General features: G+C 34.2%; 1 protein-coding gene across 1 annotated transcript in view; it reads right to left on the reverse strand.

Moving 5' to 3' along the window:
- Positions 1 to 11,671, reverse strand: part of LIPI (lipase I) — a 66,303-nt gene extending 54,632 nt beyond the window's left edge. The window contains exon 1 of the mRNA XM_036850717.1: positions 11,640 to 11,671. Within this exon, the coding sequence (XP_036706612.1) occupies positions 11,640 to 11,658 (19 nt within the window). The 5' untranslated portion in view covers positions 11,659 to 11,671. The remainder of the gene's footprint in view (positions 1 to 11,639) is intronic.
- Between the last annotated feature and the right edge of the window lie 4,128 nt (positions 11,672 to 15,799).

Below are 15,799 nucleotides of genomic sequence, written 5' to 3' on the forward strand. Positions count from 1 at the left end.
ATATATATTTTATATGTAGATATATTTGGTAAATCCATAATAATATGCACTAGTTGCCATCAATCTAGTTTGGAAATTATATCTGTGACATTGTCACAATTATTTAGAAGAAGATAAAGGACGAAGGCAGTGAAGAAGAAGCAAGACCTGCATTCAATTCTCAGATTAACAGCTGAGAGATACTTGGACAAGTGAAAAACTTTGATACTTCATTTGTTCTAAGTACAAAGGAATGAGGAGGTGGAGAGGAGAAATAAACCTCAGTGCAATATCAGTGCTTACTACACAGTACAAATTGTGTAGGGAATTGTGCTTATCCACCTTCCTACCAGCTGGAACTCTGAGAAGTCTAAATGCAATTGATACATCCAAACTGCTGGTCCACTCCAAGCCAAGGTAGATTTTACCTGGCCCTGGAATGAGTAATGAGGAATAAACAATGGAATCTCTGTGATAAAATAAGGGAAAGAAATAACTTAAAACATTCAACAGAAAAGTCTATGGCCTATTACCAGGATCCAGAAGTAATAGCAGAAAACTCTTTAGCACCCTCATTAGAATGCAAGAAAAACCACATCTCAAAAACAGGAGGCCACTAAGAGAAAATTTATTGAGGCAAAAAACAATAGGCTAAGTTTAAAATGGAATAACGAGGAAATTCCCTGGCAGTCCAGTGGTTAGGACTCTGCGTTCCACTGCAGGGGTCACAGGTTTGATCCCTGGTCAGGGAACTAAAATCCCGCATGTGGCGCAGCCAAAAACAAACTGATAAAATGGAATAACAAGATACTCCACTTCAGGAAAAGTAAAAATGCAACTGCAGACTAAAAATTCACTTTATAGATGCTAAAACCTGGAAATCTCACCTTATAGTAAGAAAATGAAGGAAGAAAGATATTTAAATTATGAAGGTAAACACAGATATGGGATAGGAAATAATGAATCAAATTAAAAATCATCAATGTTCCCCTGGCAGGTGGGGGAGGAATTGGGGAGAGAGAGGTTAAAACAACTAAGGAAATAATTGCATACCAGGGTGTGCAAGCTGAAAAAGGCTCAGCATGACCTAGAGAAAATCAGTTCATCAGACTCACCAAGAGACCTCCTAGAACCCAGTTTTGGTTTCAATGAAAGAAAAAATATCCTAAAAATATCAAAGGAGAAAAGCCAGGTACAAATAGAAGAATGAAGTTATGGTGACTTCAGATTTGTCTTCCAAAACAATACATCAGACAGATAAAAGTGTAATAAATGAAGATTATAAGTGCCAAAGTTTGTGGCCTAATAATTTTATATTCTTCCTAAAGTATACCACCCATAATTGACTAAGTACAGTTCCTGACATCATTACTGTTAAGTAAATGATAGATTTATTGAAGACAAGATCCATAAAAACTCACAGTATAAAAAGAATGAAAGTGAGCATAGAAACAAGTTAGACACCAATATAAGTGTAAACAGCATAAAACTGAGTAAAAAAAAAAAAAGCAATATCAGAAGTTATTCTTGTTCAAATGTTTAATAAGAATATTTAGTATAAGTCAATATGCTAATAAAATGGGAATGTAGGTTAAAAGGGGCATAGAGAAAGTAAGTGTGGTACAAAAATTCCTTAACTGGGGGATTCAAAATATGTCAATTTAAAAAAATTTAATAAATAGATAAGTATGGGTTTTAAAAAATATTGAAAACTTAACTGTTAACCATTACACTATATAAAACAGTACACATAAATTTCTACACACTAAATAATATAAAAGTATAGCAACACTGTATATATACAAAAGACACAAAGAAAATGAAAAATATAGAAAGTAGAAAGCGTAAAACAAAATGATACTATTACACAAGAGAAAAAGATATATATGATATATAAACAATTATGTAACTGTAATAAAGCCTTCCTATTAAAAACCAAAAAAAAATCAGCTTTCATAAAAAAAGAAACTTATCTATAAATTATTTAAAGAAGTACATGGGAAATTTTAATGGAGAGGTAGGTATATTCTACACAAATAAAATAAAAGGAAACTAGGTTGATATACTAGATTGCAATGATGGCTCCAATTCATCACTCTTTCCTGAGTCCATGCCATTTGTCTTGTAACTTTGAGGTATTCCCATGATAAGCGGGGTGATTTGCCCCGCTTCCTGATATGGGTGCAAATAGTAGAGCTTGCCCTGGAAAATAGGATGTTGGTAGACGTAATGCAAGCAGATGCTGAACTGGGCTTGCATGTTAGGGCTGGGCCTCCCACACTTCTGCCATCACCGTGAAAATACCCCAGGTCTGGCCTGCTAGAAAAGTAAGGACAGGTGTAAAAGAGCTAAGTTGTGTCAGTCTCCCCAGCTGATTGACAGCCAGTTAACAGCCAAACCTGCCAGCAAACCCAACAAAGAAAAGCAGTGCCGACCCAATTCCCACCTGACTCCATAAATGTTGAGTAATAACTGCATTACCTCAAATGCCACTGAGGGTCTGGGTTTTTATTTTGTTTTGTTTTGTTTAGCTTTATTGTGACATCATATAATCAATTTCATCAGCAATATTAATATTAGGTAAAGAAAATAAAAACAAAACTTTTCCAATGATACAAAAAAGTTAAACTAGTGTACTGTAAAACTCTTAACATCGAACTGACTCAACTCGGGTAGATTATAGGAACAGAAAGAAAAATAAAGTTCTAGGCATCAGATACTTACAGGAATCCCCAATAAGATTATCAGTGGATTTCTCAGCAGAAACTTTGCAAGCCAGAAGCAGTAAGATAATATATTTAGAATGGTTAAAGAGGAAAACTTTCAACCTAGAATTCTATATCCAGCAAAACTGTTCTTCAAACATGAGAGAGAAATAAAGACATCCCCAGACAAACAAGAGCTGAGGAGTTCATTATCACTATAACTGATCTATATGAAACGCTAATGGGAGCCCTCAAGTTGAAAAGAAAGAGTGTTAGACAATAACTTGAAGTCATATGAAAATATAAAGTTCTCTGGTAAAGGCGAATTATGAACAAATATAAAAATCAATATTACTGAAATTTTGATTTGTAACTACTTTTTATTTTCCACAGGATTTAAAAGACAAATGCATAGAAATAATTATAAATCTATGTTAATGGGTATGCAATATATAAAGATATAACTGTGTCATCAGTAACATAAAGTGAGGGAAGCAGAGCTTAAAGGAGTAGAGTATTGTTGGGAAAACTAGTAAAGTAGTATTGTTCAGGCTTCAGAGGCAGAAGCAGGCCTCTGCTGGACCTGTGACCCTTCCTGGGCTGCGCGCCTGCTTGCACACTTAACAATTGCTGCTAGCAAGTCAAAAGGCACTTACGATAAGAAAGGGAGTGGGTCTTGGAATTTCTTGAGCCCTGGAGACCTGACCAGTCCCCCAGGATCTGGAAAACCTTGCGACTCACATGGTGAAACCAACAGCATTGTTAAAGTGAATCCAGAGCTGCATTTTTGCACGCGAACTGATGATATCAGTTTGCGGCCTGGAATTATAAACAGAAGCCCCCAGAACTCCAATCTGAAGTCTCACCCATGGGGTGGATGCACCGCCCTGGACCCTTCCCAGCTGGGGCTCCAGATTGCTGTCACCCGGGACTTCGCAGCTGCTGTTTGGATCTGGAAGTAGGTGTTGGCCCAGTTTGGTGATGTATACCCTGTTATGTTTCTGTAATATTCTTACTCCTTTCCTTCTAATGATTGCATATTAAAATTAAGTTAAATCACCTTTCATTAAAGAGCTGATTAAAGCTGTTTATTTGTGTGAAACGAGTGGTTATTTTGCCAGTGAATCCAACGAACCTTAAAACTGAAAGCAGGCTTTCGGCAAAACAAGTATTTTATGTGAAAGTTAAGTTTTTACTGAAGTCTTTATTGTCTTAATTGGAGTTAAGTTAGTATCAATTTAAGATAAATTGTCATAACTTTAGATGTTATATGTAATCCCCATGATAAACACAAACAAAATAATCTATAGAATATACACAAAAGAAAATGAGATGGAGATCAAAATGTGTCAGAACAAAAAATAAATTAAAAACAATGAAGAAAAGAGATAACACTCACTTCAAACCCATTAGGATGGCTACTATTAAAAAGAAACAAACAAACAAAAAACGAGGAAACAACTCTTGGCAAGAATGTGGAGAAATAGAACCCTTGTGCATTGCTGAAACGTTTCAGCTGCTGTGGAAATGTTATGGTGGTGCCTCAAACAATTCAAAATAGAATTACTACATAATCCAGAAACTCCACTTCTGGGTATATATCCAAAATAATTGAAAGCAGAGACTCAAAGAGATTTTTATACATGCATGTTCATAGCAACATTATTCACAGTAGCCAAAAGGTAGAAGCAACCCAAATATCCATCAAAGGATGGATGGATAAACAAAACCTGGTATATACATCCAATGGAATATTATTCAGCCTTGAAAAGGAAGGAAATTCTTACACATGTTACAACATGGAATAACTCTGAATATGTTATATTAAGTGAAATAAGCCAGTCACAAAAATACAAATGCTGTATGATTCCACTTAAATGAGGTACCTAAAGAAGTCAAATTTATAAAAACATAATGTAGAACAGTGGTTGCCAAGGGCTGGGGAAAAGTGGAAAATGGGGAGTTCAAGGGGTACATATTTTCAGTTTGGGAAGCTGAAAATGTTCTGGAGATGGGTGGTGGTGATGGGTGTACAACAGTGTGAATGTACTTAATGCCACTGAACTGTACACTTAAAAATGGTTAAAATGGTCATTTCTAATATATGTTTTACCACAATTAAAACAAAACAAACGAACAAACAAAAAATCTTACAGAATCCAATTCCTGTCATTATAGATACTATTCCAGACATACTTCTGTAAACAACTAGAACACTCGATAAAATATATGAAAAAAAAAAGTTTAGACACTGGACAACAAGAAACACAGGACTATAATAGCTAAAAAAAGGTAAACAAATGATTTGAACCATATACCTAATACCTTTCTACCTGGAGGCAGTTTCCAGGCTTCAGTGCAGGAAGGTTGAACCCAACAAAGCATGGCGGTTTTGCCAAGTTGAGGAGAAAGACAGCAGTTTGAAGAAGTTGAAGCAACTAGGATTTGTATCACAGTGTGCCACAAAGGAGGGAGCCATGCAGAGGCAGAGCTCCAAACCCTGCAGAGGAGTCCTCCTGAATCTGTTGCTGGAGACAAACCTATGCCTGCATAGGGTGAAACTCCACAAAGAGCTGTAAGCTCAACAATTCCAAAGGTCACATCAGGCTAGGAGACACTGAAGTTCTGACCAGCCAGAGTAGAAAAACCTTAATGAACATCAGGGACATTCAGTGGGGACCCCAGAAGGGTCAGACTTAGTTACAGTGGAGCTAGACTAGTTCTAGAGTAAAAGAGAACTTAGACCCATTCTTTCTCCTTCTCATTCTCTCAGCTCTGCTTGCTTTGATTTGGCTTCATTCTCTGGCAGGCAACAGGCCTTGTGTGTGAAATACTGAGAGAAAATATTAACAATCTTGAGGTAAGCAAAGATTTTTCAGATACAATAGAGTAAGCACGCAACATAAAAGTGATAAATTGGAAATTGTCATAGTGAAGGATGTCTGCTCCTAAAAGGACACTGTTAAGAATGTGAATATGCAGGCTTGCAAAATATACACCTGAAAAAGTACCTGTATCCTGAATATATGTGTGTTATGTTGTATGTGTGTGTATACACACACATATATGTAAAATAGGAAAATGTGATTTTTAAAAAATGACAAAAGAATTGAAGATACTTCACAAGAGATGGTCTAATGGCCACTAGGCTCAAAAATGATGTTCAACATCATCAGTTATCAAGAAAATGTAAATTAAACCAAAACAATGTACTGCTACACAATCACTAGAATGGCTACAATTTAAAGACTGACAAAACCAACTATTTGGGAGGATATAGAGCAACTTGAAGCATCCTACAGTGCTGAGGAAAATGACAAAATGATACAATACTTTGCAAAACAGTTGGCAGATTTTTTCTAATGTTAAATATACACTTACATGACCCCAAACATTCACTTCTAGGTGTTTACACATAAGAAATGAAAACATTTGTCCACAACATGTATAACAAGTTCATAGTAGTTCTTTTTCATAAAAGCCCCAAATTGGAAAAAAGCTACATGTCAATCAAGAGGAATCCAGATAAGCAAATTATGGATTATCTACATGTCGTAATACTACCCAGCAATAGAACGGAATAAGCTGATTACACATGCAACAACTTTGATGAGTCTCATAAACATCACCCTGAGCAAAAGACTCCAGAAACAAAAAAGGACATATTCCCCCTTGCACTGTTTGTGGGAATGTAAATTGATACAGCCACTATGGAGAACAGTATGGAGGTTCCTTAAAAAACTAAAAATAGAATTACCACATGACCCAGCAATCCCACTACTGGGCATATACACTGAGAAAACCATAATTCAAAAAGACACATGCACCCCAGTGTTCACTGCAGCACTATTTACAATAGCCAGGACATGGAAGCAACCTAAATGCCCATCGACAGATGAATGGATAAAGAAGATGCGGTACATATATACAATGGAATATTACTCAGCCATAAAAAGGAACGAAATTGGGTCATTGGTAGAGACATGGATGAATCCAGAGACTGTCATACAGAGTGAAGTGAATCTAGAGACTGTCATACAGAGTGAATTAAGTCAGAAAGAGAAAAACAAATATCGTATATTAACACATATATGTGGAACCTAGAAAAATGGTACAGATGAACCGGTTTGCAGGGCAGAAATAGAGACACAGATGTAGAGAACAAACATATGGACACCAAGGGGGGAAAGCGGGCGGCGGGGGGTGGGATGAATTGGGAGATTGGGTTGACATATATACACGAGTATGTATAAAATAGATAACTAATAAGAACCTGCTGTATAGCACAGGGAACTCCACTTCGCTGTACAGTAGAAACTAACACAACACTGTAAAACAACTATACCCCAATAAAAAACTAAATTAAATAAATAATAAAATAACAACAGAAAAAGGACATATTGTTTAATTCCATGTATACGAAATTCTAGAAAAGGGATATCTAATCTAGAGTGTCAGAAAGCAGATCAGGGTTGTACGGAGCCAGAGGTAGGGAGCAGATTAACTGCTAGAAGCTACCTTTTTGGACACAAGAAATGTTTTGTATCTTGATTGATGAGATGTCTTGGGGAAGGGGAAAATTGCACAAGAAAAATGAATGAAATTTACAGATAATAAGGTGGCAGGATTAAAATTATATTTATATTATAAGTCAAGTAAAAAGAGGCCTATGAAACTGAATCAAGAAGTGACAGATAGATTAATGAAAAAGAATGGAACACCCAGAAATACACTCTATTATCCATGATACCTAAGGATACCTATTTTAAAATAAATAATGGCTGTGATAATTATTTGATTCTAGTTATATAAAAAGCATTCCACTTAAAAGTAAAATTATGTGAACTAGAAGAAGAATACAGTTAATATGTACATGATCTCAGATTGAGGAATGACTTTTTAGCATAAAAACCAAGGAAGAAACCATAAAGTATGACCAATAGATTTCACAGCACATGAATTTAAAACTTCTGTAACATAAACACTATAAACTAGCCAAATGACAAAAAAAAAACCTTAGGGAAATATTTTCAGTGTAAAGTAGAAAAGGAATTTATATATATAAAGAACTATTAATGAAGAAAAAGAACACCCCAATTGAACACCAAGTGAAGAATATAAACATACATTTTACAAAATTAAATATTCAAGCAGCTCATGAATGTATCAAAATGTGTTCAATCTTCTTAAAATCTAATAAAAATTAAAGTAATGACATATCATTTTTACCATTATACCCATGACCATTAACACCAATGTATATCACAGAATTGTTAAAAGTAGTTATTTAGGAAATCAACTAAATATATGGCAATGCAAGTCTATAAAAATAAATTATGATGTATCCATGATAATGCAGGAATTAAGAAATCTATATAGTCCATAAATATACACATATAGTCCTAATTTTAGCTGTAATATATAATGTATATACAGGGCACTCTAAATGCACATTTGTGCACATACAAACATGTTTATTGTAATAGAGCTGGTAGGAAATAAACCAATACCTTAATTGTAGATTGTGATGATGGTAATATTGGAGTCGATTTTTCATCTGTTTTTCTATATTTTTCTGTGTGTTTTCTCTCTCCTGTATTTTAATCTTCTCTGAGTATTCTAGATCTAACATACTCTTTGTTAGTGTTATGAGGAAAAATGGTTTAAATAGACTTCAGTTAATTAAAAACTGGTAACAAGTAATGTTACCAGCAAAAAGATAAAGACATTTAGAACAGAAAAATAAGCACTGATTTTGTTTGAAAATTTAACAAATTCAGGTTCTGGGGACTAGACTAAGTAATGCTACTGTGATTAGAAATTTAGTAGCAGGGGCACAGTATTGGACTTCATTGCCAAATGTGTAGAAAGATGATGACTCTAGCAGTAATCTCAACAGAGCAGTACACAGAAAGAATTCTGAAAATCTTCTTAGGTTTCAAATTATAGAAGCAGTAAAATTTTTTAAAATATCAAAGACATATGAAGTTAGGAATGATGATTCTAGGTTGTTCAGCTCTATCTCTGAAATATATTTCCATTATAGTTGCAATGGCTGTGAAGAGGAGGACAAGGAGATCAAATGGACAGAGTCCAGAGGTGTGGACAGCACCTTGGACGTGGACAGCTGAGACCCAGGTAACTCTAGCTTCTCTCAAACCTCCCTTGTGACTCTGAGCAAATTTTTTTCTCCTCTCTCTTCTGAGCCTCAGTTTCTTTAAATGGAAGGAGTTGAAACAAATGGTCCCCTATGACTTGTGTTATTCTAATATTTTTGATTTCAAACCCATTTGTGCACTCGGTTAGCTGCTGAGACAAGTTAGTCTGTCTTGCAACTTTCAGCATTGACCAAATGAATAACAGAGGGGCCTCAAAACCCAGTCATAAAAAGTTACCAATCCTAACACATCCTGGAAAGATTTAACCCTTCTTCCTTCCTCTGAAAATCCTCTGAAACCCACATTTATCCCCAAAAGCCTGCATGAAAACCTCCTTCCTTCTCTTTCTCCATTTCTGAAAACGAAACGTATTTGTTAACAGCAATAACAATAACATCAATAATGTTAATAATTGCTTATGTTTATTTAGGAATCACTCCATGTAGGAACTGTATTGTTTTATATTTGGTATCCTTTCCCTCATTTCATGTATGAAGAAAGTGAAATTTAAAAAGATTAAATGGGGCTTCCTTGGTGGTGCAGTGGTTAAGAATCCGCCTGCTAATGCTTGGGACACGGGTTCAAGCCCTGGTTCTGGGAAGATCCCACATGCTGCGGAGCAACTAAGCCCATGTGCCACAACTACTGAGCCTGTGCTCTAGAGCCCATAAGCCACAACTACTGAAGCCTGCGTGCCTAGAGCCCGTGCTCCGCAATAAGAGAAGCCACCACAATGAGAAGCCCACGCACCACAATGAAGAGTAGCCCCCGCTCACCACAACTAGAGAAAGCCCACGCGCAGTAACGAAGACCCAGTGCAGCCAAAAATAAATAAATTAAATAAATAAATAAAATTAAATGACCTGTGGAAGGTCACACAGTTAGAAGCAACAGAATATTTGTGGGTGAGATCTGAAAAGCATGAGCTTATTTATGGCACAAGTTATTATGCAAACAGTTGAGCAACATAAATAAGACTCTATCAGAAGTTCACTAACTCGATTATTTATTCATGTGTAATAAGAAGAATGAAGACCTTCTGGGGCCAGCAGAATTCCAGATAACAAACGGCTGACTGATTTGATACTATAAGACAATTAACTGAATTGAAGACAGAGGTTTGCATGGCCATAGAGCCAGTTGAGACACAAAACTGTAGGTAGAAGTTTAAAATCCCTGAAGGCTTGTGACAGAAAGTGATACAGTACGTTCAATTTTCTGATTCTGAAGCAATCAAAGCACATTTTGAAAACATACATTTACTTAACATGTCACAAGAAATCAAGATATTCAATCCGTAACTTTTTCAACTATGCAAATGTTTGGAAAGCTGTTGAAAATGAAGCTGACTACACAAGCAAAATAAAGTAGGTGACTGATAAGTCTTTAGACCAGGAATTCCCAAGCATGGGTTTAAAAATGGGTGTAAAAAATGACCGGGAAAGTTTATTCAAATGTACTGTTAGTTTTCTGGGCCATCCCCAGAGATTCTGATTTGGTAGGTACACCTACGTTTTTAAATTCATAACTCAGGGAATTCTGATATACATAGTCCATACAGGTCTAACATAACTGTACACAGGTAGATACAGTGTGAAGCCCTACACCTGGAAATTACTCTGAGAGAATTACAGAGAAAATGCATGTGGAAGAAAACACAGTGGATTATTCTAACCTAATTTATATTGCTTTATAATTGACCAAATCACTCATTTATGTTATCTCTTTCGAGCTTTACAATGCACTGAGATAGTATTATAAATTTTACTTCCATTTTAAAATGAGTGAACTGATGTTCAAGGAGGTTAAGTGATTTGGCCTAGGAGAACAAGCCACCAGAACTAGCCACCACTACTATACATTACAAAAACATAAAATGCCTATCAAGAGAATTCCAAGTGAGTAAAATATAAATAATAAACTGTATATTATTACCATTTAGATTCTGTATTTGAATGTAAAACTCAAATATTTCCAGAATGTACTTTTAGCTCACATATACAATTGAAAAGAAATAAGGAATAATTTGAATTTCTAGCCGACATTTTAAGGTTTTTCAAGTATGCATTCAAGAATTTTTTTAAAAGAAATTTAAAATGAAGGAAATGGCCTGCTTTTGCAAAATCTCTACAAAAAACTATTCATTGTGAATTGTAAATTTGCTACTTTTCTTATTATCATAAAGTAGAACAAGTAGTCCTACTTTATTACCATAAAGTAGTAAATGATATTACTAAAATTAGTAAACTTTATTACCATAAGCCAGTAAACCAGGACAATAAAGTTCTACTTTATTACTGTAAACTTGTTTTGGTTTGGTGTAATAGGACAAAAAAAAAGTTGTAGAGTATGTTTATACTGTTTATTTTAAAATTGACAATTTACCCATGTAAAAATTTTCCTCAAAGGTAGGGTTATTTGAACAAATGAAATTGAAACAAGATGTTTATTAAGTCATGATTTCCAAATACTGAATTAATTTCTCTATTACTAAATTATTCTAAATTTCTCCTGAATATTCATATTTGTTCTCTATTTATAACTCCTTGTAAAAGATTTTCTAGTTACTAATTATCTAGAAAGTAAAATAAAATACAGAACATACAATTTACCAAGCACACATACATGCACGCACACACACAAACTTTCTTCATAATAATCTGTTTGATATAATTAGTATCATAATCATAGTATATTTTTATACCATAATGTCATATCATTCTTTATTCCAGAATACAGACCATACTGATTATTTTATACATAATTTTTAAAGATAAATCAAAGCATTAGTTCTTACCAGATCTTGCCCAGCACATCAAACAGAGAAAAATGTATACTCTCATTTGGAATCTGATAAAAGTAAAAGAAGCACTCAGGTTCACCAAAAAAGAAATTCTGAAATTCATTAAGGTTTCTCTGGTAGGATTGTCACAGTCTGGTAGGTTTTAATGTAAAATACCCCTGGCTTTTGCTCCTCCCTATTTGTTGAAAAGGTGAGGCAGTTTGTTTTCTCCAATTTAGCTTGTACTTGTGAGAAGGATTTTTAAGTTAAAGACTGTAATAAGTCACAAACATTCAGCTACACAAGTTGAATTTAAGGGAAAGAAAAAGCTAAAAATATCTTTCTTTATTCCTCTTAACCTCAGGATTTCAGAAGTGGTTGGGAAGAATATGTTTCTTGAAAGCCTAAAGCAAATGTAATGTTAGAAAATGCTAGAAATGAAAAGAGTCAGAAAAAGTTGTGGTTTATGTTCATTTTGATTACAAACTAAGTTGTCTTTATACACCATAAAATCAATAATAAAATCCATATCCACCAAGCTGCCAAGTATAAAATATGGCCCTTTTATATTTATGTCATTTTGCAACCCAAACTCAGTGGCTATTTTAAAATTCAAAATGCTAGCCTGTCTCTTGAGACCTACTATTTGAAAATTTAAAAAAATTTTCTGTTTTCAATATAACAAACATTTAAAAATTATTACAGGATTTCTTTTCACATGTTTACTTAATTTTTCCCTTATTTTCCTTCTTAGAAATGGACTTTAGTAGGCAAGGAAAATAGAGAATTGTTATTCTCTATGTACATGCCTTGTAAGTTCAAAAATTAAATTTGTGTTTTGGAAATTCAAATCTCTGTCAATTTCCAAAAATACTTTAAGAACAGACCTGTTTAATTTACCTCAATCAGTAGAAACTATGCTGAGGTCTGGGGAGGTGTTTCAGAGGAACTACAAACAAAATGAGGCATTCATTTAAAAATCATGAAAAATGTAACCACTGATGAGATGTCATCATTATTTTGGCCTGCTTGATCTCTTGGAATTTTATGTGAGACTTCAGTTTTAAAAGGGTGCCACCGCGATAATTTGACTGGAGACCAACAAATAACCTAGGTCCTTCCACACCATTTAGCTGTAACAAGTACGCTTTTCTAACAAAGATATAAGTAAACTACATCTTTTCAGAATGTGGGAAGAAAGATAATATGTCATTCATCTTAAGAGAAATTCTTAATAAGTTTATAATCAAATTAATAGATAAGTCTTTCCTATTTAACATATCATTTTTCTTTTGCTCTGTGCTTTTGATGGGACACTGTAATATGAATCTTGCAAATTACTTTCATCTCAGCCATTCTAAAGTGCTCATTGAAAATATCAAGTTGGCATTTAAGACAATACATGGCAGAGTTTCAAAATTATATTTCATTTTCATATTTTTCACTTACTGTCAATACTGAGAAAGTTGGGATTGTTCATGGCCATTGCATTAAATAGCAAAATATTGAGGAATGATGAAATATTATATAAAAGGCCTATAGTTTAGTAAGACAATATAGATGTACTATTTAGTCTCCTTGGATATAAAAATAATTATTTTAAGAACCTTGCAGACATGCATACAATATAAATCATACTATAAGACTGAAAATGAGAACGATGATGATGAAGATATAAAATTGATGGAGCCCTATGCATCAGGCAAGCTTCTAGGCACTCTATAGCTAATTACAGTAGGTAGTTGAGTCGTATTTATTGAGATGAGGGAGTCATTTTTTGTCAGAATATATTGTGGCACAAAAAGTTGAATAATTTAGCAACATGTGTCAAAATGCTTAATGATCTTACCATTTGGTTCCGTAATTAAATATCCAAGATACTTTCCCACAGAAATACTAACACATGTGCACAAAGATATATGAGCAAGGAAGTTCATCTCAGCATTTTTATAATAGCCAAAAAATGGAAACAATATAAACGTCTAACAGTGGGGGATTAGTCTAATTATATACATACTGTGAATTAAAATTAATGATGTAGAGAAATCAGTATTTATTGGTGTAGAAAGCCTTCATTACATGGTTTTGGGGTTATAAAAGGCAAGCTAAAAAACAGTATGTATAGTAAGGTTTATTTTCCTAAAATATGCTTCATGTATAAATGTATAGATCAAAGTTAGGAGGATTTTCCTCCAAAATGTTTATATCTGCATGGTAGACTCGATGATTTTCACTCTCTTAGTTATCTCTTTAAATATTATGAACACGTCTTTACAATAAACATCTTATGTAAGTAAAGCAACACAAAGTTATATTTACTTGGGACAAATATGGTTAAGAAAATCAGAATAAAGACAAAAAGACAGTAAGAAGAAAAAGATGAAGACAAAATTGAGGTCAATTTTTAAAAGGCATCCACTACACTCCCTTAACATTAATTTCCCAAGTTTCTCCATTCATTGATTCATGTGTTCATTCATTTATGCAACTTTTATTAAGTATCTATTAATTTCCAGGCTTAACTTAGTTGCTGGACATACAAAGTAGAGACATTCATTTAGTCAAAGTGTATTATTTCAACAACTATTTATGATACATCTACAGAGGTGTCAGGGATTGTTCTAGGTACCAAAATATATTTATCCTATAGTACTTCACAGTGAGGAGGGCTTGGAAAAGGTATATCTAGGAAACTGTGGAACCACACAGGTGGAACAGCCAGCTAATCTACAATGCAGAATGGGAAGCCTTGCAGGAAATGCTGTCTACAAAAGAGACAAAAGAGCTGAACTACAAAAGAGAATAAGTCACCTGGGCAAAAAAGGGGAGAAAGGAACTCTAGAGCTCTAGACATATCTATATCTCTATCTATCTATGTATACACATACACATACATTTTCATTTTTGATGTCTTCATGCAGTTAGGGGTATAAGACATCCTGATATGAGTGAAGAAAGGCTAATTCTTTATTCATTCATTTAACCCATTAAACCTTATACGTGACTAATGGCCCAAGAAATTCTGAGAATAAAGTGGATTCTTTTTTACCTACCACTAGGTTTATCACCATGCATTCACTCAATTTCAATTAGGAAACACAGTAAGCTTACATTAGAAAAACTCTCTCTCTCTCTCTCTCTCTCTATATATATATATATAGAGAGAGAGAGAGAGGTCAAATTCTGAGCAAATAGCTAACTGCATTGAGCTGGCCTTCAGAGCTTAAAACATTAAATAATTACTCTAGAAGTACATGGGCCATAGACTTATGTACTGCCAGAAGAAAAGAGGATGTGATAAGAACACCAAAATCATACACACTGTAGACAAAGAATGATGCAAATTTCAATCCAGCAAGAAAATATAATCATGACTTATATGCACTACATATTTTACAATGAAACCTGAAGTTACAGCTCCCAGATAAGCAGTGTCTGAGGGGAAGTTAAAGAGAAAATATCTTGGTTTGGATAAAATTTATGGGGTAAATGAATTTTAAAAATAAATAGGTCTACACATAATAGAGACCTGCAAGTATCCACTCATTTGATCAACATATATTTGTTACATGCCTACAACGTGCAAGTTTGCTCAACCCCCTCCTACCCTACTACAACAATATTGATGATAGAAGAAAGAAAGAAAAATGAAATTATAGATTATAGAAATTTTCTAAAGAAAATTATAGATTCATAATATATCAACCGAAGGTAACTACTGAAAGTTACTGACACATGATTTTATATTTATATGTTCAAGAAGTCTGTTTCTCCCATTACGCTGTACGGTTTAGGAGGGCAGATCTTTATACTCACCTTTGTTTCCCAAGGATTAAAAACAGTGCCTGGCATGTAGTGAGCACTCAGAAAATGTCTGTTAAATGAGGTAATTATATTAGTCCAGTCCGTTCCTTAAGAAACAGAACTTGAATTCCAAAACGTGAAATTACTTGCTTAAAGTCATAAAATTAAGTACTGTCAGAGTTCAGTTAGAAATCAGGATTCCAAAGATGTGTCCCTTTTCATTAGAAAAGATGATTTCTTTGGTCCAGTAACCATGTAAAAGAATACCTTTTCAATTAAAAATGAATTATCACCACACCTAAGTAAAGGCCAAATAGTGTCCTGATTACTTGCATGATATTTACAGGATGATTTCAGGGTCCTATGTAGAC

Source organism: Balaenoptera musculus, chromosome 4 (genome assembly GCF_009873245.2).
Source record: "Balaenoptera musculus isolate JJ_BM4_2016_0621 chromosome 4, mBalMus1.pri.v3, whole genome shotgun sequence".
Classification (NCBI taxonomy): Eukaryota; Metazoa; Chordata; class Mammalia; order Artiodactyla; family Balaenopteridae; genus Balaenoptera; species Balaenoptera musculus.